We start from the raw sequence: 24,061 nt of genomic DNA on the forward strand, positions 1-24,061 counted from the left end.
AACATACAACAATCGATAACATAAATGAACAAACAGATCTTAAAGAGAGTAATGCTTAGATTGAATATGAAAATCTAGCTTAAAACGAAAACAAATATTTTGCTATTAAAGTATAAATGAAACTTAAAACGAACCTTAAAACAAATTGTAAATCAAGTTTGAATCGAATAAAAATAACTACAAACAAGAGTTTGGGTATCGTCTCACTGCAGAAGCCTAAAACCTACTGCGTCATTGGAGCTTTACTTAAAACAATTCTTTGAAATATTCTTACTTTTGTAAATTGAAAAAATGCAAAATTAATTAAGATTTTACGGAATAAATATCTGCATATGTATATTAAATTGACATTTCAAATTTTTTTTCAGTAAACTCAGTTGAATTTTTTTTCAGTGAAGTACAAATTATATTCTGGCTTTTAGAAAGCATAGGGGTTTTGAACCCTACTCACATTAATTTATGCTCGTTTTGAGTTTGACTCTAATATTTATTTTAATTTTTGTTTGTTTTGGGTTTCATTTATTTATTGATACTGATTTGGGGTAGTTGTATGCTTGGTAGATTATATGATAGTCCGGACGCCAGGTGTTGAAAATGTGAACCGTACCACGACGGAATCGGGCTGCTACGAGAATAAGCCTACCTTCCACCCCCTAAATTGACCATGTGGATTCAAAAATACCAATGGCACTTGCTTGCGAGTGGTGGAACACTCTGAAACTTGACATTTTATTATATTTTGGTGTTTCATGCAAGAAAATACATGTTTCACAAAGTTTGAGGTGCAGTTTTCTGCTCAAATAGAAATGCCTAGAAGCCATAAAATGTTTTCATAACAAACTAACACGATTAGTTAAAAAAGAATGGTACATTTAAAAAAAAAAATGGCAAAACTTTATGAGTCTTGAACAGTCTTGGAAAGTATAAACAAAATCAAATTGAATATTAGATATATAATGATATTAATTGTTGAAAGATCAATCAGTTCAAGTTTTTTTTTCACTGTAATTTTTATTTGCATTTTCAATGCTGTAAGAACTAAAAATAATAAATTTGTAATATACGAGTAATTCGTTTTCGGTGAAGCACCAATGACGCAGAAGGCTTTAGGTTTTTACAGTTAAAGAAGGGGGCAGTACCCAAATTTAGCTTGTAGTGAAACTATATTTGTCTTGACCAATCTTGAAAAGAACTAATAAATTAAACTGAATATTTGATGCATAATGATATTAATTGCTAAAAGCTCATCAGTTCAAAATTTTACTGCAATTATAATATTTATTTTCAATATTAAGTACAAAAGAAAACATTTGTAATATAATTCGTTTTCATTAAAGTGCCAATGTCGCAGTAGGTTTTAGGCTTCTGCAGTGAGACGATACCCAAACTCTTGTTTGTAGTTATTTTTATTCGATTCAAACTTGATTTGCATATTCAATTTAAGTTTCACTCGTTTTAAGATTTATTTATTCATTTAAATTAATATATATTGTATATTAATGTAATTAATATAAAGTGATTGGAGGGCAACTAGCCCCCCCCCCTCCCTACGCCCATTATTCCCATAAACACATCCAATCAAAATTTTGAGATAGTCATTTTTGTTCAGCGTAGTTGATTTCCAGATGGAAAATATATTTTTGAGGAGGCCACTCCCCCACAACCCTCAGGGCAAGGGTTTTAAGTTATGCCTTGGGGGCATATAAGGTTTATATAGAAGGCGGTGTCGTAGAAACAATTTAAGTTTCACTCTTTTAAAGATTTATTTTTCCATTTACATTAATATGTATTGCACGTTTTATTTGCATCAATTTTTCATATAATTTCTTCATGTTTTAAATCTCATTTATACTTTAATGGAAAAGCATTTGTTTTCCCTTTAAGCTTTATCTCGTCATTCAGAATACGAGTTAATCGATTTAAGATCTATTTATTAATTTATATTATTACTTGTTGTATGTTTTTTGCTATGATTGTTTATTTAATTTCTGTTCGTTTTGGGTTTCATTTATTCTTTAATGATAATTTCTGGTCGTTTTGAGTTTGAATTTTAACAGGTATTTGTATCTCCTGAGCTTAATTTTAAAATGGCCTTTACTTTTCTTTGAAAAACTTATGTTTCGGAAATTTTTTTTAATTAATTTTTGTTCGTTTTTATTGCAAAAATTTTCAAGTTTTTTTTGGCATGGGGGGGGGGGGGGTGCGTACCGTCCGATTATTCTTGACTTTAAAAACGTATCTAGAACTTTCAATTTAAATCGAATGAGGCTTTTTTCAAAGTCTATACCATTATCTCTTTGAAAAAAACCTTATATATGACCAATAGACAGCTTGCATAACTTGTGGACAGCGATTGACAACAATGAATGTATTGAAAAAATAGCTTCAATAAGGGAGTTTAGACCATTTCACTTGCTGACACAAAGGGTATCACGGCTGTTTGGAATTGACCTTAATAGGAATTTGTGTGCCAAAGTAATTTTGCATCTATCACGGAGAATGTTATTTAAGCTTATATTTGGATAATTATGACAGTTTTCCTATGCGTTCCTCCATGCAAAACCCCTTCCCATAAGTTGAAAGACCCCCTTAATAGGTTATGCCCCAGGGCATTACTTCCAATGCCGACCCCCGGGTCCGGGTGGGCTGTGTCGACACCGGAGTTTTTGTTATCAGAACTTTGAACAACTTTAATAAAATGTCCATCTCAAAATTTTTATCTGATGCATTGAGGGGGTGTAGGAGGGAGAGGGGATAGCTGCCCTTCAATCTCTTTTGACTCTTAAAAAGTGAACAAGAACTTTCAATTTCCAATCAAACGAGCCCTCTCTAAAGTTTATACGAGCATCCTTCCATAAGAAATAATATGAAGGATTCGGAGAGTCCTTAAATTACAACCCTTGCCCTGAGGGCTTTGGAGGAGTTGTAATCCTCAAAGACCTAATTTCCAGAACTTAAAACTACGTTTAAAAAAATGGCTGTCTTAAAATTTTGATTGGATGTGTTTGGGGAAATGGTGGGCGTGAGTGGGGGGTTAGTTGCCCTCAAATCACTTTCGACTATTATAAAGGGCACTAGCCCTCGGAATTTCCAATCGAATGAGCCTTTATTAAAGTTTCTACGACACCGCCATCTATAAAAACCTTATATGCCCCCAGGGCATAACTTAAAACCCTTGCCCTGAGGTTTTTGGGGGATTGTCCTCCTCAAAAACATATTTTCTATCTGGAAATCAACTACGCTGAACAAAATGGCTATCTCAAAATTTTGATTGGATGTGTTTGGGGGACTGCTGGGCGAAAGGGGGGGGCGAGTTTCCCTCCAATCGCTTTCAACTATTACACAGGGCAGTAGCACTTTGAATTTCCGGTTGAATGATCCTATTTCGAAGTTTCTATGATAACACCTTCAATAAAAACATTATATGTCCCCAGGGCAAAACTTAAAACTCTTGCTGAGAGTTGTGGCGGAGTGTCTTCCTCAAAAACATAATTTCTCTCTGGAAATCAGCTAGACTGAACAAAATGGCTATCTCCAAAGTTTGATCGGATGTGTTTGGGTAAATGATGGGCGTAGGGGGTAGTTGCCCTCCAATCACTTTCGACTATTAAAAACGGCACTATCCCTTTGAATTTCCAATGGAGTAAGCCTTTTTTGAAGTTTCTACGGCAACGTCTTCTATAAAACCTTATATGCCCCCAGGGCATATCTTATTGCCATCAAATCACTTTCGACTATTAAAAAGGCCACTAGCCCTTTGAATTTCCAATTGAATATGCCTGATTTTAAGTTTCTACGACAACGCCTTTTATAAAAACCTTATATGCCCCCAGGGCATAACTTAAAACTCTTGCCAAGGGTTGTGGGGGAGTGTCTTCCTCAAAGACATATTTTCTATCTGGAAATCAGCTAGATTGAACAAAATGGCTATCTTAAAATTTTGATTGGATGTGTTTGGGGGAATGATTGGCGTAGGGGGGGGCTAGTTGCCCTCCAATCACTTTCGACTATTAAAAAGGGCAGTAGCCCTTTGAATTTCCAATTGAATGTGCCTGTTTTGAAGTTTTTTGACAACGCCTACTATAAAAACCTTATATGCCCCCAGGGCATAACTTATAACCCTTGCCCTGAGGGTTGTGGGGGAGTGTCCTCCTCAAAAACATATGTTCTATCTGGAAATCAACTACGCTGAACAAAATGGCTGGCTCAAAATTGTGATGGGAGGGGTTGGGGGGACGGCGGGGCGGGGGGGGGAGCTAGTTGCCCTCAAATCACTTTAGACTATTAAAAAGGGCACTAGCCCTTTGAATTTCCAATTGATTGTGCCTGTTTTGAAGTTTCTATGACAACGCCTTCTAAATATACCTTATATGCCCCCAGGGCATAACTTAAACGTCTTGCCGAGGGTTGTGGGGGAGTGTCTTCCTCAAAAACATATTTTCTATCTGGAAATCAGCTAGGCTGAACAAAATGGCTATCTCAAAAGTTTGATTGGATGTGTTTGGGGGAATGATGGGCGTAGGGGGGGGGGGCTAGTTGCCTTCCAATCACTTTTGACTATTAAAAAGGGCACTATCCCTTTGAATTTCCAATCGAATGAACCTTTTTTGAAGTTTCTACGACAACGCCTTCTATAAAACCTTATGTACCCCCAGGGTATATCTTAAAACCCTTGCCCTGAAGGTTCTTGGGGAGTGTCCTCCTCAAAAACATATTTTCTATATGGAAATCAACTACGCTGAATAAAATGGCTATCTCAAAATTTTGATTGGATGTGTTTGGGGAAATAATGGGCGTGGGGGGGGGTGCTACGGGCACGCCAACCACTTTCAAACGTTGCAAATTGTAGTATCCTTTTAATTTCAAAACGAATGGGTCGGTTTTTAAGATTCTAAGACAATACCTTCCATATAAACCTTGTATAACCCAGGGCTAAAGTTAAAACCCTTGCCTTTAGAGTTCTGGGGGATTGTCCTTCTCAAAAACATATTTTCTATCTGGAAATCAACTACGCTGAACAAAATGGCTATCTCAAAATTGTGATTGGATGTGTTTGGGGGAATGATGGGCGTGGAGGGGGGGGGGGGCTAGTTGCCCTCCAATCAGTTTCGACTATTAAAATGGGCACTAGAACTCTTGATTTCCAATCGAATGATCCCCCTTTGAAGTTTCTACGAACACCCCTTCCATATGAAGTGCCTCTGGTAAAAAAAAATAATAAATAATAAATAATAAACCATTGGAGCCGTATGGCCTTTACTATAGGTATCGCTACAGCGTTGCCTCTGATAGTTGTGAGTATTTTTTTGTTATAGCTGATGGCAATTTTATGCAGTATAGTTCTTAGCATGTTTATGTTGTTTAGAATTTCAAAAGCAATGAAGAAACTCTGCTATAGGAGTTATAGTTGTTACAGTATTATAGTTGTTAGAACTTTTATGTGCTATAGTTGTTAGCAATGTTATGAGTTATAATTGTTAGCATTTTTATGTGCTTTAGTTGTTAGCATTTTTATGTGCTATAATTGATTACGTTTTAATTTGTTATGGTTGTTAGTATTATATATGTGAAAGTTGTTATTATTTTTATTATTTTTACGTGTTATAGTTGTTAACATTTTGATGTGTTATATATGGACGAATGGATGATAGAATTATCTATAAACAAGTGAAATGACATGGTTTTTTTTTATACAATCCTAAAATGGGCTTATGCCAGATTTGCCTCTCATTCACTCGGACTATCTGTCTTGGCTTTTTCTACAATTAGCCATGGCTTGATGCCCCCAACTTCTTGATTTTAATTTAAAATGAACGGACTTTCGTATTTCAATTGTTATAATTTTTATGTATTATTGTTGTTTGCACTTTTATATACTAAAGTTGTTATAATTTTGTCGTTGTTACAGTTGGTTAACGTTGTTTGCTTTCTTATGTGTTATAATTGTTAGCAATGTTATGTGGTATTGTCGTTTGCATTGTTACTAGTTATAATTGCAATTTTATGTTTTACAGTTGCTCGTATTTTATGTAATGTAGTTGCTAGCATTTTTATGTGTTATAGTTGTTAGTGTTTTTATGTGTAATAGTTGTTAGCATTTATATGTTATGTAGAAATCAAATGCAATGAAAATTATACTTATTATTATTTTTTAGTTATTAGAGTTTTTATGTACTATGGCTGTTAGCATGTTCAAACAGTTCGTGGTAACGAAATGTATAGTAAGAGTGACTCGTCTCGATAGTAACCGAAACTCTAAAAAGTGGAATTTTAATATCAATAGATACATCAAAAGAATTGGATTATTATTCTAATTTTAAATATATAAGTTTCGTCAAGTTTACTCATATTCATCAAAAGTTACGAGCCTGAGAAAATTTGCCTTATTTTCAAAAAAAGGGAAATACACCCCCTAAAAGTCATAGAATCTTAATGAATCACACCATCAGATTCAGCGTAACAGAGGGCCTTACAGTATAGGTTTCAAGCTCCTATCTGCAAAAATGTGGAATTTGGTATTTTTGTCAGAAGAAAGATCACGAATGCGTGTTTATTTGTTTGCCTTTTTTTACCTGGGACCTCTGGGTCGTATCGACCCAGAGGTCCTAGAATTCTCTGCCTGTACGGAATCTTTTTTTTCTTTTTTCTTCTGTTTCTGTCAGATGGCTTGGCACTGGAACATCGTAGGGAGCTGTTTAATGGCTCGTTTTAAAGGAAATTGATAGGGTTAAAATTTTTCTAATTAAAAAAACTAATTTTTAAACTAAAATCAATATTTTACGAAAAACTGCATTTTTCATGTACAAGATTCATCAATGATGTCATAATCATAGATTGTAGCCAGGTCGTCTCTTACATTTCCACTTAAGAAAAAGCCATAGGCTTTTCCTGTTTGTAATTTTACTATCAGAGGCAACGCTGTAGCGTTGCCTATAGTAAAGGCCATACGGCTCCAATGTTTTACTATTTATTATTTTTTTCCCCAGAGGCACTTCATATAGAAGGGGTCGTCGTAGAAACTTCACAGGGGGCTCACTCGATTGGAAATCGAGAGTTCAAGTGCCCATTTTAATAGTCAAAAATGATTGGAGGGCAACTAGCCCCCCCCCGCGCCCCTCATTCCCCCAAACACATCCGATCAAAATTTTGAGATAGCCATTGTGTTCAGCGTAGTTGATTTACAGATAGAAAATATGTTTTTGAGGATGATACTCTCCCACAACCCTAAGGGCAAGGGTTTTAAGTTATGCCCTGGGGGCATATAAGGTTTTTATAGAAGGCGTTGTCGTAGAAACTTCAAAACCGGCTCATTCCATTGGAGATTAAAGGGCTAGTGCCCTTTTTAATAGTCGAAAAAGATTGGAGGACAACTAGCAACCCCCCTCCTCCCACGCCCATCATTCCCCCAAACACATCCAATCAAAATTTTGAGATAGCCATTTTGTTCAGCATAGTTGATTTCCAGATAGAAAATATATTTTTGAGGAGGACACTCCCCCACAACCCTCAGGGCAAGGGTTTTAAGTTATACCCTGGGGGTATATGAGGTTTTTATAGAAGGCGTTGTCGTAGAAACTTCAAAACAGGCTCATTCGATTGGAAATTAGTTAAAGGGCTAGTGCCCTTTTTAATAGTCGAAAGTGATTGGAGTGCAATTAGCCCCCCCCCCCCCCTACGCCCATCATTTCCTCAAACACATCCAATCAAAATTTTGAGATGGCCATTTTGTTCAGCGTGGTTGATTTCCAGACAGAAAACATTTTTTTGAGGAGGACACTCCCCCAGAACCTTCAGGGCGAGGGTTTTCAGATGTGCCCTGGGGGCATATAAGGTTTTTATAGAAGGCGTTGTCGTGGAAACTTCAAAACAGGCTCATTGGATTGGAATTTCAAAGGCCTAGTGCCCTCTTTAATAGTCGAAAGTGGTTGGAGGGCAACTAGCCCCCCCCCCCCGCCCCTCAATCCCCCAAACACATCCAAAAAAAATTTTGAGATAGCCATTTTGTTCAGTGTAGTTGATTTTCAGATAGAAAACATGTTTTTGAGGAGGACAATCCCCGACAACTCTCAGAGCAAGGGTTTTAAATTATGCCCTGGGGGCATATAAGGTTTTTACAGAAGGCGTTGTCATAGAAACTTCAAAAAAGGCTCATTCGATTGGAAATTCAAAGGAATAGTGCCCTTTTTAATAGTCAAAAGTGATTGGAGGGCACCTAGGCCCCCCCCCCCTCTAGGCCCATCATTCCCCCAAACACATCCAATCATAATTTTGAGATAGTCATTTTTGTTCAGCGTAGTTATTTCCAGATTGAAAATATATTTTTGAGGAGGACACTCCCCCACAACCCTCAGGGCAAGGGTTTTAAGTTATGCCCTTGGGGCATATAAGGTTTTTTATAGAAGGCGTTGTTGTAGAAACTTCAAAACAGGCTCATTCGATTGGAAATTAAAGGGCTAGTGCCCTTTTTAATAGACTAAAATGGCTGGAGGGCAACTAGCCCCCCCCCACGCCCATCATTTCCCCAAACACATCCAATCAAACTTTTGAGATAGCCAATTTGTTCAGTGTAGTTGATTTCCAGAAAGAAAATATGTTTTTGAGGAAGACACTCCCCCACAACCCTCAGGACAAGCGTTTTAAGGTAGGCCGTGGGGGCATATAAGGCTTTTATAGAAGGCGTTGTCGTAAAAACTTCAAAACAGGGACATTCAAATGGAAATTCAAAGGGCTACTATCCCTTTTCATAGTCAAAAGGGATTGGAGGGTAACTAGCCCCCCCCCTCCCCCCCACGCCCATCATTCCCCCAAACACATCCAATCAAAATTTTAAGACAGCCATTTTATAAAACGTAGTTTTAAGTTCTGGAAATTAGGTCTTTGAGGATTACAACTCCCCTGAAGCCCTCATGGCAAGGGTTGTAATTTAAGGATTCTCCGAATCCTTTATATTATTTCTTATGTAAGGGATGCTCGTATAAACTTTAGAGAGTGCTCATTTGATTGAAGATTGAAAGTTTTTGTTCACTTTTTAAGAGTCAAAAGAGATTGAAGGACAACTAGCCCCTCTCCCTCTTCCGCGCCCCAAATGCATCAGATAAAAATTTTGAGATAGACATTTTGTTTAAATAGTTGAAAGTTCTGATAACGAAAAACTCCGGTGTCGACACAGCTCACCAGGGCCCAGGGGTTGGTGTTGTAAGTTATGCCCTGGGGCATAACTTATTAAGGTGGGTTTATAACTTATGGGAAGGGGTTTTGTATGGGAAGAACACATAGGAAATCTATTATATTTATCCAATTATAAGGTTAAAATACATACTCTGTGATAGATGCAAAATTGCTTTGGCACACAAATTCCTATTAATGTCAATTCCAAACAGTCGTGATCCCTTTGTGTCAGCAAGTGAAATGGTCTAAACCCCCCTATTGGATCTATTTTTTCAATCCATTCATTGTTGTCAATCGCTGTCCACAAGTTACGCAAGCTGTCTATTGTTCATATATAAGGTTTTTATCAAAGAGGTAATAGTATAGACTTTGAAAAAAGCCTCATTCGATTTAAATTGAAAGTTCTAGATACGTTTTTTAAAGTCAAGAATAATCAGACAGTAAGTAACCCCCCCCATGCCATAAAAAGTTGAAAACTTTTTGCAATCAAAAACGAACAAAAATTAATTAAAAAAAAACTTTCCGAAAAAAAAGTTTTCCAAAGAAAAGTAAAGGCCATTTTAAACTTAAGCTCAGGAGATAGAAATACCTGTTAAAATTCAAACTCAAAACGATCAGAGATTACTATTAAACAATAAATGAAACCCAAAACGAACAAAATTAATTAAACAATCATAGCTAAAAACATACAACAAGTAATAATATAAATGAATGAATAGATCTTAAAGTGAGTAATGCTTCGATTGAATATGAAAATCAAGCTTAAAACGAAAAAAAATATTTTGCTATTGAAGTATAAATGAAACTTAAAACGAACAGAAATTAAATAAACAATCAATGTGAACAAACATACAATATATATTAATGTAAATGAATAAATAAATCTTAAAACGAGTGAAACTTAAATTGAATATGCAAACCAAGTTTGAATCGAATAAAATTAACTAAAAATAAGAGTTTGGGTATCGTCTCACTGCAGAAGCCTAAAACCTACTACGTCATTGGCGCTTTACTGAAAACTAATTATATTACAAATGTTTTCTTTTGTACTTAATATTGAAAATAAATATTAAAATTACAGTAAAATTATGAACTGATGAGCTTTTAGCAATTAATATCATTATGCATCAAATATTCAGTTTAATTTATTAGTTCTTTTCAAGATTGGTCAAGACAAATATAGTTTCACTGCAAAGCAAAATTTGGATACTGCCCCCTTTTTTAACTGTAAAAACCTAAAGCCTTTTGAGTCATTGGTGCTTCACACAAAACGAATTACTCATATATTACAAATTTATTATTTTCCAGTTCTTACAGCATTGAAAATGAAAATAAAAATTACAGTGAAAAAAAAAATCTGGAACTGATGGATCTTTCAACAATTAATATCATTATATATCTAATATTCAGTTTTATTTTGTTTATACTTTCCAAAACTTTTCAAGACTCAAATAGTTTTGCCATTTTTTTAACTCTGCCATTTTTTGGAACTAATCGTGTTAGTTTGTTATGAAAACGTTCTATGGCTTCTAGGCAATTCTATTTGAGCGGAAAACTGCACCTCAAACTTAGTGGAATAAGCATTTTCTTGCATGAAACACCAAAATGTAATAAAATGTCAAGTTTCAGAGTGTTTCACCACTCGCAAGCAAGTGCCATCGGTATTTTTGAATCTGCATGGTCAATTTAGGGGGTGGAGGGTAGGCTAATTCTCGTAGCAGCCCCATTCCGTCGTGGTATGGTTCACATTTTCAACACCTGGCGTCTGAACTATCGTATAATCTACCAAGCATACAACTACCCCAAATAAGTATCAATAAATAAATGAACCCCAAAACGAACAAAAAATAAAATAAATATTAGAGTCAAACTCAAAACGAGCATAAATTAATGTGAGTAGGGTTCAAAACCCACAAGTTTTCTATAAGCCAGAATAAAATTTGTACTTTACTGAAAAAAAAAATTCAAATGAATTTACTGAAAAAAAATGTGCATTGTCAATTTAATATACATATGCTGATATTTATTCCCTAAAATCTTAGTTAATTTTTTATTTCTTAAAGTTACAGAAGTGGAAATATTTCAAAGAATTGTTTTCAGTAAAGCACCAATGACGCAGTAGGTTTTAGGCTTCTGCAGTGAGGCGATACCCAAACTCTTGTTTGTAGTTATTTTTATTCGATTCAAACTTGATTTGCATATTCAATTTAAGTTTCACTCGTTTTAAGATTTATTTATTTATTTACAGTAGTATATATTGTATGTTTGTTCGCATTGATTGTTTATTTAATTTCTGTTCGTTTTAAGTTTCACTTATACTTTAATAGCAAAATATTTGTTTTCGTTTTAAGCTTGATTTTCATATTCAGTCTAAGCATTAATCGCTTTAAGATCTATTTATTCATTTATATTATTACTTGTAGTATGTTTTTTGCTATGATTGTTTATTTAATTTATGTTCGTTTTGGGTTTCATTTTTTCTTTAATAGTAATTCCTGGTCGTTTTGAGTTTGAATTTTAACAGGTATTTGTATCACCTGAGCTTAAGTTTAAAATGGCCTTTACTTTTCTTTAAAAAACCTTTTTTTCGGAAAGTTTTTTTTTAATTAATATTTATTAAAAGACGATGAAAAATGCAATGGTTTTTTCCCTTTCTCCTTACATAGCTAGGCACTGGAACATTGTAGAGAGCTGTTTAATGGTTCATTTTAAAGGAAGTTTTACATAAAGGTTTGATATATTTCATTATAAATGGGGAGTATTTAAATTTTATCAGATATAGCTGAAACCTAGTCAGGGTAGCAGCAGTACCTAGCAACCTAGTAAGAGACGATCATGTCCCATTGTAAAAGCTACAATACCCATTAATTCCTAAAAATAGTGTCCGATCAAAACAAGAAGTGCACTATTAGAACCGGTTTGTTCAAAACCCCTATATAGGAAATTTACCGTCCTTTGGTTTAAATAAGGAGGGAAATCTATTGGCTTGAAAATGTAGTAAAGAACGACATCTAGCCCATGTTAACTGAAATAATATACTGACAAGATAACTTGGAACAAAATTCTTTTGAAAGCTGCTTCAATAAAATACAAGTTCAAAATAGGGATAAAATCCTTTTTAAATGACAGTGTATAGAAAATTCACCAAAAATACCAGATATTTCGGTCACATATACAGTGACCGTCATCAGTAGTAAAACTACTGATGACGGTCATTGTATATGTGACCGAAATATCTGGTATTTTTGTGATTTTCTATACACTGTCTATACGGTCACTGTATATGTGACCGAAATATCTGGTATTTTTTGTGAATTTTCTATACACTGTCTATTAAAAAGGATTTTATCCCTATTTTTAACTTTTATTTTATCGTCATGGAAAGGCAGTGTGGTCTCCGAAATTATCTACAAAAGCTGCTTCTCTAAGGAATGTTATACAAAGGATCAGTCTAGTTAATCATAAATAGGGATTATGTAAGTTTATCAGTATCATGGGTATAAAGTTGGCTGAAACCTCGGAAAGGAAAACCATGACGCATATTGGACTTAGTTAGCTGCCTGATTCTCTGCAATTTTACATAAATGATTGATAATGTATACCACAATATCTATTGAAAAGTTTTATAATAAAAAAAGAACGCTAGCTCATAGTAACTGCAATATGTAGTAGCCTCAGCTTTGTTGGCAGCATTATCATCGGTAAACTTTTTTTGGGTATGGTGCTAAGTTTGATTGTTTAGCTGCTTGATTCTCTGAAATTAGTCTCTTACTATTGAAACTAAAAAAAAACTGTAGGCTTTTTCCTGTTTGTAGTTTTTACATAAAGGATCGATATGGTCCATAATAAATGGAGAATATTTAAGATATAGGCTAAAATTATTAAATAACAAACCACGGCACATAGTAACTAAAAGTAATTGGGGAACAGGTAGTTGTTGACCAAAGACAAAAAGTATAGGATACAAATGTCGATTTGCCCTATTCTACAATATTAAAAAAAAGGCCGGTTATATGGGTGCCTTTTGGCGATGTGGGAGACATTGATGCACGCTAGAAGTCTAGAACGATAGAAGGAAGCTAAACGGATATGTGAGCACAAGCACTAAATTGATGGGTACCATAATATTATTTGATTTGGACGTCAGTATTACATACATTTTGTCTGTGTTATTGACTTAAATTGGTTGGTATGAGACAAGCAAACCTTACAAAAACTGCTGAGTGAATTCGCTCCTCCTATTTTTTCTATTTCTTTTATTGTTTTTTTCATTTTTAAAATTGAACTAACCAACATAATTATTTCACTTTTCCTAAACATAAAATGAGCAAGATAAAAAACTGCCGAAAATATTCTGGTGGTAAACTTTGACATTCACGGTCTACTACTTTTTCATCATCAGTCGTAAACAAAATTTGCTAAGTAATTTAAAAATATGAAAAAAAGACTAAGATCTCTAGGTACTCGTTTATAGTATGGTCCCTAAGCCTGCGATTCCTGCACGTATTTCTAGTTCAGACGGAGAAGACAGAGTATGTATTCGTTTTGTTTCCTCTTAGTTTTGCAGTATAATAAAACTTGACTGCAGGTCAAAGTAGGGCCTATTTTGAAGTAGAGTTGTAGCCCTATGCAAAATAACCAATACAAAATTAAGCTTGCATTTAACAGATTTAACTTCAATGACTTTTTGAGTAGGAAAGTTCTAGTCTAGGGGCTAAATTTCTTATCAAGAATTCCAGTTTAGGTTTATTTTGCTATCTTTGAAAGTTCTTGATTTACATGAAATATATGTAATTTTTCTATAGACTTTTTTTTTTTTAGCTAGATTTCATTTATAAATTAAAAAGGAGATAATTTTTTTGCAGTTCATATTATTGACTTATGAATAAAGTAAACATAATGCTTGATGCCTTTTTTATACTCTTTCCAAATATAGGCTAGGGTAAGACACCCAGTAGTTGGACACTTTAATCACTTTGAAAATTTTTTGACATTTAAACTACTCTAATTACTGTATTATACCACCTAGAAACTTAATTTTTGTATCAACAAATTTCTGAAGAATTTCTGAACAAGTAGGTTACTAATTCAAATAGTTTCACTTGTACAGCACCTCCTATTTTTGAATTTACTAACAAATGACCATTCTGCCTAAACTCGGACACACAAACGGCTCATTGTAAATTAGTTATTAAAATAGTATAAAAGATTATGTCCGAGAATAGGCAGGTGGCCGACTACTGGGTGTCTTACCCTAATAATAATTTTTGTCAGAAATGGATTTTACCTCCACCCCTATATATACCAATTCAGGGTATATATTTACACATTAGGGGGAGGGGGATGGGGGTAAATTGTATTTCTGATGTAAATGAGAGGTAGGCTAAGTTTAAACTTTACCCCCACCCCCTAATATGCAAATATATACTCTGAATTGGTGTATATAGGGGTAAGGGTAAAATTTATTTTTGACAAAAATGATTATTATATTTAGAAAGAGCATAAAAAAAGGCATCAAGTGGTATGTTTACTTTATTCATAAGTAAATAATATGAACTGCAAAAGATTTACCAAAAAGGAAAAGCATCTCTGCTGCATAGTCATCATAATTTTGCTTGTTTTTTTTCAATTTTGCTTATTATTTTTTTTAACTTGTTTGAAGTGTCAAAACAGTTTATGGTAAATATGCAGTTTATAACATGAATTAGATAGGATGAAACTGAATACATCATTTGATGCCTTTTTAAGCTCTTTCATAGGCTAGTTCATAATTACTTCTGGGGCAAATTGCATCTTGAGCCCTTAAAGGGGCCCCAAAGGTACCTTATTTTTGTAACCACAAAATGAAGCTATCAACACTAGTAAAGGCTTTGGAAAGTGGTTAAATACATAGCCTACCATTATTCTAGAAATAAATTGTCCAAAACTACTATGCTCCAAAGATACTTCAATAGGTTTATCATTGCCTTCATAATTAAAATGTTTTTTGTTTTTTTTTTCTCTCTGAAGCCTTTTATATCAAAGTTCTGTTGATATATCCAAATCTTCTGCAAGAGTTTTTGTCTGAACTACTACTTGTTTGAATCCAGTACTTCTGAAGTTGCTTGATCATTTTAAAAGTTTCAAATGAAGATATTACAATGGATACATCTAAAGATTCACTTTGAAGTGTATATAGCTAACATAATCAACTTGGAGCAGTAAATCATATCAAAACACCAGTGATGCTAAAATTTTTTAGTCTTTCATTAGATTTCCCAGATATCCTGTTTTACTACTACTACTACTGCTAACAACTTGCCACAGCACAAAGCCACCTGAGGCCAACACAGCTACACACACTCTTCCTTCCCAATCTATTCAAAGCCCCCTGTTTACACCCTCACAGGAAGTTCCAATTTCCTTGAAATGTTCCTTTATTACATCCTCCTACCCCAGACAAGGACAACCTGCTTTCTGTTTAGCCCTAGACAGTGGGCCAAAAAGGACAAGTCTGGCATCCTCCATCCACCCAACATGTCTTAGCCATCTCAGCCTTTCTTTTCTTAGAGCCCTAGAAAGTGGGATTAAACCACATTTTTTGTACAGCCTACTGTTACTGTAAATACAGTCAGTCAGCTGGATATCCAGAACAATCTGTAGGCAGTTTCTCTAGCAAATTATCATCTGATTTTTGGAGCACCTATGCTTCATTTGACCACTGTCATTGATGTAGCTTCTAATATTCTATTCTTTGTTCTTTTTTACTTATCTTCCTAGTCTTCTAAACTTATTTTAACTGTGAAAAAACACCATGAGCTTTGACTATTCTACTTTTAACATCTGCACTGCATCCACTGTTTTTACTAATGATACTACCAAGGTAAGTGAAGCTGCCCACCTGATCAATATTTTTGTTACCCAACATCACATTTTCATCTTGACTTATTTCTAGGCTTAGTCACTTAGTCTTCCTAACAAATATTTGCAAACCTTTTCTAGCATCCTGAACTTGCAAAACCTTTAAAAGCAATTATTTTGCTCACACTTTCATCTAGGATGCTTAAATCATCAGTATAATATTAGTTCAGGAGAGTTTTCCTCCACACTTGATTCCTTGGTCTCCCATTGCCTTTCCTGTGCTCCTTAAGACAAAGTCCATTAAAATGATCCATATAAAGGGGGGTAGAAAACAACCCTGCTTAACTCTGGATTTAGTACAAAACCAGTTGCTAACCTCATTTCTTACCTTAACTCCAGCAGTGTTATTCTTGTATATAGCACTAATCACTTTAATGTATTTGTCTGGTATACCATACAAGGATAACACCTTTACTAAAGCTCATCTATCAACAGAATCAAATGCTTGCTCATAATCTATAAACCTGAGGACTAAAGGTGTTTGACAACTCAGGCCCTTCTCAATTATTAACCTAAGAATGAACATTTGGTCAACACATCCTCTAGCTTTTCTAAAACCCACTGTTCTTCTCTTAAAACTTTGTCTACAGCATCTCTCAGTCTAAAAAGTATCATATTACTAAGTAATTTGCTATCTGCAGAGACCAGACTAATGCCTTGGTAATTAACACACTCACCCCTATCATCATTCTTATACAGTGGTTTAATAAAGGTTTTCCTAAAATCTCTTAGATATTTCCCCTTTTTCAAAAAATCATATTCATAATCTTCAGTAACATATTTCTAACCTCAGAGCCACCATAATTAAGAAACCCATTTACCACACTAACAGCACCTTGAGCCTTATTATTTTTAATCATTTTAGTATTTTTTGCTAATTCTTATTTCACATCCAAGGTATCACAAACTTTTTGATATCTTTTCCTGCAACTCTATGTTGGTTTAGCACATTCTCAATATGTTCTGCCAATCTCTCTTTAACTCTTTCCTTATCACTTATTGTGGCCCTGTTCCTTTCTTTAACTGGTACAAACCCAGATTTACTACTCCCTCTCAATTTGTTAACATGCCAGTACTATATTTTACTATTATCCCATCTAGCTGCATCTTCCAGATCCTTGACAATTTTATCCTTGGCCTCCACTTCATGCCTCTATAGTTCATATTTTAATGCTCTCTCCACTTTCTTTACATTCCTTTTGTTTTCATATGATCTATCACTCAGATAATTCTTGTACAAGACCCTTCTCTTTATTAAACATAAAGCTTTTTCACTAATATTCCTTGCTGCAGTCCTAACTTTTTTCCCTAAGACACCATCAGAAACAAATTGTTTTTCTGAAATTATTCCAACTATCTTCCACATTGTCAAATTTTAAACTCTGAAGCTTTGTATTCAACTGTTCCTGGAAAGTTTCTCTTAAGTTCTCATCCTGGAATCTATCAACATCATAACTTCCTGGGAGGTAGCTACCCTTCCAAAATTTCAGCTTTAAATTAACCCTAGACACTATTAGAGGGTGATCTTTACTTTATTATCAATAACAGCACTCCTATATACCCTAGTATCTTGTATTGATCCTGCCAGTCTTTGGTTTACTATAAAATTATCAATAAGGTCTGCTGTCTTACCATCACATGAATACCATGTTAACTTATGGTCCATTGTATGACTAACCACCATATTGGTTATAATTAGATTGTTATATGTACAAAATTGCAAAACTCTGTAGCCATTAATGTTTTCTTCTCCTACACCAAATTTACTTAGGCTAGGATATCATATATCCCTATTTCTACTGACATGGGTGTTAAAATCTCCTAGTAAAAACATCATATCTCTACATGGGACCCTGTGTATTTGTTCCTGTAACTGTAAGTTAAAGTCACTAGTATCTCTGTCAGTTGATTCTACAGAGGCATATACTACTATAACTGATACCCTGAACTTTTTAGTCATAAAGGGAGCAAATAGTATTCTATTATTACTACCTTCCCAGCCTAAATAAGACTTAATAGCTTCCTTATTCATCATGAGCCCTAACCCCTGTCTATGTACCCCATCCTTCCTGCCTAAGAATACAAATTCTATATTATCTAATTTCATGCTTCTTATCCCTGGGATATGAGTTTTTGAAACTCCTAGTAAGTTGAGCTCAAATTGTCTGAATTTGTCAGTCAAAATGTTGATACAATAGTCATTTTTTAATGGTTAACATTCCAAGTTCCAATTTTCATGTTCTTTAAATCATTAAAATTATTTTGGCCTCAGAAAAGCAATGCTCCCAAATACTAGTGCAGGACAGGGATCACATATCTTGTCAAGTCTACACCAAAGCATTTAAGAAGGCTTAGAACCATACAGCAAGAAGTCCCTGGGACCTCCAGTATGAATGGAGGCTTTTTGCAATCCTAGGCCCATCTTGGTCACAACATGGTTTTCAGCTCTTGGTGATTATCTTACCTTAAATTGCAGCTAGGAGCAATCTAAGGATTTATCCTTGTAGAGCTCTGGAATGATGACTAGTTGTATGCAAGAATCACTGGTGACCAGGTGCTGCTCCATCTTTGATAGCATCCCAATTGAATTTACACTCTTTGGAGGACCACCCAGGATCTAGCCTTTGTTTAGATTTATCAATGGATTCAGCAGCAACAGTTTCATTAGATAATTTGTTCCAAATGTTGACAATACATGTTGAGATGAATTGAGTATGGACTCTTGATGTTGTAGACTGCTTGACAAGTTTCAGTTTATGACCTCTAGTTCTAGAATTGGTGCTAACAGTAGGGAATAATGCTGGGACAATGTTAGCCCTCAATAACTTAAAGGCTAAACTGGCATCTCCTCTATTTCTCCTGCATACAAGTGTAGGGAGATTCAACTTTGATAGTATTACAGGATAGGAAAGCTCTTGTATGTCAGATATCACTTTACTGGCACGTCTCTGCACATCTTGAAGAACTTTTTATATCTTTTTTAAAATATAGAGAGGCAAGTGACATTCCAACTTCAAGCTTAGGATGCACAAGTCCCTTTTTAAAGAAGACTGATGACTTTAGAAGAATGAGTGGAAATGGTATGCTTAATCAAACCCAAGGTTGAACTAGCCCCAGCAGCAGACCTCTTAGCATGTGTAATGACTTTTAATTCATTGTCAATAGTGACACTAAGATCTTGATCATTATTTACAGAGGAGAGTGGGTGGCCTAAGAAAAAATAAGAGCAGCATGGATTATGTTTGCCAAAGAGAATGATATGGCACTTGGCAACATTGAATTCAAGAAGCCAAGCCTCAGCCCATTGACCCAGCAGTTGAAGATTATTTTGTAGAAGGGCATGATCTTCACAGGACAAGGCTGGTCCAAGAATCTTCAGGTCATCTACATAAAGAGTTGAATTACTGCTGTTAATGGAAGGAACATCATTGATGAAAATATTTAATAATGCTTGTTGATAGTGATGCTCTTCTATCAACATGAGTTGATATCCTGCATAGACAGTCTCAAGCCTATTACCTCCAACTCACTATATATTCATGCCTACAAATATTATGCTGCTACAGGGAGGCAGCCTATAGTAGATAGCAGGAAGTAGTAGGAAGAGGTTTTTCAGCCCAAAAATGTCAATAAAAACAGACCAGGCCCAGAAGAATTATCGATTAATAAGAATCCCATGCAAATGCTGTGTTGTTTACTAGGCTATAATATCCTCAAGGGGATCTGCTCCTCAAGTGGGAATAGAGGTGACTGCAAGGTCCCCAGTCTTGCAGGTATGCTGAAAGGGTTGAGGCAGCCCTTTGCAGAGGTCATTGTCCATAGATTTGGATCTTATGCCCTGCCACAATTGTCCTCCTATAGAGGATCCTCCTGCAATGGTGTTCTGCATCACCATGCAATTTAACCCATTACTGGGAGAAGGTTTGTAACTCACAGGATGCGTGAACATGCCAGGAGGCCCTGTTGAGTGTACATTTGAGGGTTGTTCTTCCTCTTCCAGCTGTATTTATGGCCTGGGAAAGGGTGCCCCTGTTTCTATAATGGACCCCCAGGGACAAGGTCCCCCCTTGGCCTGTGCCTCTTATGGAGGTACCCTATATATCTGTAGGGCATTCCCCTATCACCATCTGGGGACATGCTGAGTGGTCTAGGGGAGGCTCTTAAAGCTGGCAAATGGTAAATACATTTTCTTATAATTACAATTTAGCTGTCCCAAATAGTAATCAAATATTAATGTTGCTCTGTAATCAGGGAAACAAAACCAAACAATATGCATATTTCAAAATAGATTTATCTCTGGAAAGGCATGAGATCAAGGGGGGGGGAATCTCTAAATAAAATATCTATCTTATTGTCTTTGCTAGAAAAATAATATTAGATAATTAACTTTATAAGCTAATAATAAAAATAATGTATTGAAAACTGACAATAATATTAGATAAATTTATTATTTCTCTGTTTTTACTATTTTTAAAATTAATCTTTACTCATCATCTTTTATATTCCTTCAAAGCAATTTACTTATAATATTAATACAAAGAAAGGATAAAAAAAAAAAGCAAAGTGGTAATGAGATGAAAAAAGAGCCAAAACAAAAATAGGGCTAAACATTTACAAATCCTAAACATTGAAATTCAGCAACTACAAAATTAAATTCAAAGTCACAAAAAAACGCATTACATTTACTATTTTAAAAGGAATCACCATGGATGTCCCATCTTTTTGAAGATGCCAAAAACAAAACATATTTGTCTTGGAGAATACAAAAGAAGGTTAATGTCAAGTCCTAAACTTTGGATTTCTTTTTTTCTACACAACAAATAGATCTTTCTCCTGTGCTGCTACCTTTATAGATTTGATGAATTTTTTGTATATAGCAATGTCTAACCCTGGTAATGTTCCATCAAAAGGAAATTTGATGCTAAGAGACATTTGTCCATGATAACTGACATTTAGAGTATAACCAAGAACCATGGCAAAATATTTTCAATATTTTTTACTATCAATAATTTTTTTGTTGTTGTTGCCTTTTAAGTTTATTATTTCATTTTGTATTGTTTTGCTTAAATAACTTAGGAGTAGTTGTTTTATTGCAGTTCTTTGTATATGATGCTTTGTATAGGATCAAATTTTCCAAGTAATTCAAGTATATCTTGTGCATTACCTTAAATTGTAGCTTGGAGCAAATCTAAGGATTTTCCATCCTTGTATTGCTTTGTTATGACTTCTGTAAGTTGTTTGATGTGGTTGCCTAGGTTTTCAATGGATCCTCTGAACACAATATTACATTCTGCTAAAAACCAAACTAATCTTTCAAATATCTTATACAAATGAATTTTTTCTTGGCTCAACAACTTCTGTTGAATGTTATCTTTTGTTTGCTCAGCAGAAAATTTATTTGAAGCTTTGTACATTTAAGCATAGCTAGCAAATTATTTTTGTATTTTTCACGCGTCTTTAATTTATTGTATATATTTAGTCAGTTATTATAATTCTATAGTGTCTGGCTAGTGGGATTAAGGCATCCATACTCAATGACCAACAATAAAAACAAAATATTCTGTCTTTTGATTCAGAATATATTAACCAAAGACAGATTATTATTTCACAATTTGTAAGCTCTCTATTACTGTTGTAAAATTACCATAAATAAAAACCCAGTCAGTTAAATTGGTATAATGGGTAAAATAAGATACTCCCTCGGAAATATAGGGTAATAATATAGGAAATATAGGGTTGCCGTTTTAGAGTTGCCCTGTAGCTAGAAGATCAATTGAGCAATTTTTTTTGTGTATCATTTTTTGAGCTCTTAATGAAAATTTTTAGAGATTTTGATTTTCCTATGCCTAAAAAGGTAATACCTCTCATCTGTTTTGAAAACCAATCAGTAGAAATTTTGTATTGTAAATGAATCTAAATTTTATTAAAATACTATTTAGTTTAGGGCACATAAATTGGATTAACACTCATTTGATTTATTTATAATAAATAGGCTTTAATTTGCTTAGGGTTGGAGGCAGGGGCTAATTTGGGCCTAATCCCCTGATGCTTCAATTTTCTTTGAGTTTCTGGACACTGCCTAATCAAATTGTCTAGCTTCTTTTTTTTTGTACAATTGTCCTCTCCCATCCCTGGGAAAAAAAAAAAAAAAATCATTTACAACTTCCAATCTATTTTTTTATATGATACACCCTCTGCAAACACATGCATTCATAAGCAGCAAAAAAAATTGCTGGTGTCATTGTTTGTTTTGCCAAGTGTGTGTGTGTTTTATATATATATATATATATATATATATATATATATATATATATATATATATATATATATATATATATATATATATATATATATATATATATATATATATATATATATATATATATATATATATATATATATTTTTTTTTTTTTTTTTTTATATTTTTATATATATATATAGATATATATATATATATATATATATATATATATATATATATATATATATATATATATATATATATATATATATATATATATATATATATATATATATATATATATATATATATATATATATATATATATATATATATACTGCCCTATGAGTCCATTGCAATACTATCCTCTACACAATTCTAGGCATTTACCCTCCCCCTCGGAAAGTATTTCCCCCGGTGATTACCCCTCCCCCCCCCCATGGAAAATAAGGCTTTTCAAATTTGGTAATTTAACCAGTTTCTTCTTGAGTTTTACACAGCACAAACTTGAGTGAGTGGCCTATACAGCAAGTATGAAATATGTCAGGGGATTGGGCCCAAATTAGGCCCTGCCTTTAACTCTAAGCAAATTAAAGCCTATTTATCACAAATAAATAAAATTAGTGTTAATTCAATTTATGTTACCTAATTTAAACAGTATTGTAATAAACCTTTTGATTCATTTATGTTAAGAAAATTTCTATTTGTTGGTTTTCAGAATAGTTTCTAGTTTAACTGCTGCCCCCTCCCAATGCCTGTACATGTAGCCTAATTATTTTTTCCAAATATAGAGGTGGGATGTACAATGTATTTTATAATGAGTAGGGGAGAGGGGAATTGTCTTTTCAATTGTTTTCAATGAAAATACAAAAAGGCTTATTATTCTTTCATAATTAAATATTTAACTATTGTTATTATGATTCAGATCTTTGATTCAGGCTTTGTTTTTTGGCACTGCTTTTAGCAGCTCAGTGGGCAAATAAAAGTGCCCTTTACATAAGATGTTCAAAACTAAAAATCATGGACACCATTAGTCAACTGCAGATTATCTATAGTTGCATATTTGTCTCAACTTATTATTTAGTTCTGTTGTTTTTATAATTATAAAGTTATTTTATTACTAAATTTTTTATTATTTTTAAGTATTTCTTTCATTAAAAAGATTTAATTAAATATCAAATTCTTTCATAATTAAATATTTAACTATTGTTATTATGATTCAGATCTTTTGATTTTCATGCTGAAGAGAAAGAAACAATTGAGGATTTATTTTGTTATGATGATCACAATGAAATTCTGTGCTGTTTTTGCAAATCAGCACCAAAAACTAGAAATTTCTGAAGCTCAAATTGGGATCGTTTTCTTTGCAAATTGGCACCAATTTGCCAAACTCATGCCAAAAAGAAGCTATTTATGTTCTAGGCTAGAGCCTGGGTAACATTGCTACAGATCTAGAGGTTGCTGATGATATTGCAGCCTCTGATATGCTTTCTGAATTTGATATTGCTTTTTAATTTTTTTTTTTGTGGAAATATTACTTGAACTGTTCATAAAAAGAGAATAAGCATATGTCAATAAGGTGATATGCTGTAAGAGAAGGGTTTGTTGATCATAAACACTTCACAATGGAGTTAATGAGTGCAATTAGCAATTATATTGCTTTCTTTTGCCCTGCTGTGTATCCAGTAAAAATCACAATAACAATATCATATCCAACGCTGTTCCTCCCAGCCTTTGGGTAGTTTTGCTTG

At 34.0% G+C, this 24,061-nt stretch overlaps 1 protein-coding gene across 2 annotated transcripts in view; it reads left to right on the plus strand.

The window, feature by feature from the left end:
• Positions 1-13,571: 13,571 nt before the first annotated feature.
• The window catches only part of LOC148949452 (ubiquitin carboxyl-terminal hydrolase 25-like), a 96,425-nt gene continuing 85,935 nt past the window's right edge, over positions 13,572-24,061 (plus strand). For both annotated transcript variants that reach the window (XM_089093485.1, XM_089093486.1), the window contains exon 1: positions 13,572-13,700. In XM_089093485.1, the coding sequence (XP_088949611.1) occupies positions 13,644-13,700 (57 nt within the window). In that variant the 5' untranslated portion in view covers positions 13,572-13,643. The remainder of the gene's footprint in view (positions 13,701-24,061) is intronic.

The sequence above is a fragment of the Artemia sp. Qi Xiang Cuo genome, chromosome 8 (genome assembly GCF_049724085.1).
Source record: "Artemia sp. Qi Xiang Cuo chromosome 8, ASM4972408v1, whole genome shotgun sequence".
NCBI lineage: Eukaryota > Metazoa > Arthropoda > Branchiopoda > Anostraca > Artemiidae > Artemia > Artemia sp. Qi Xiang Cuo.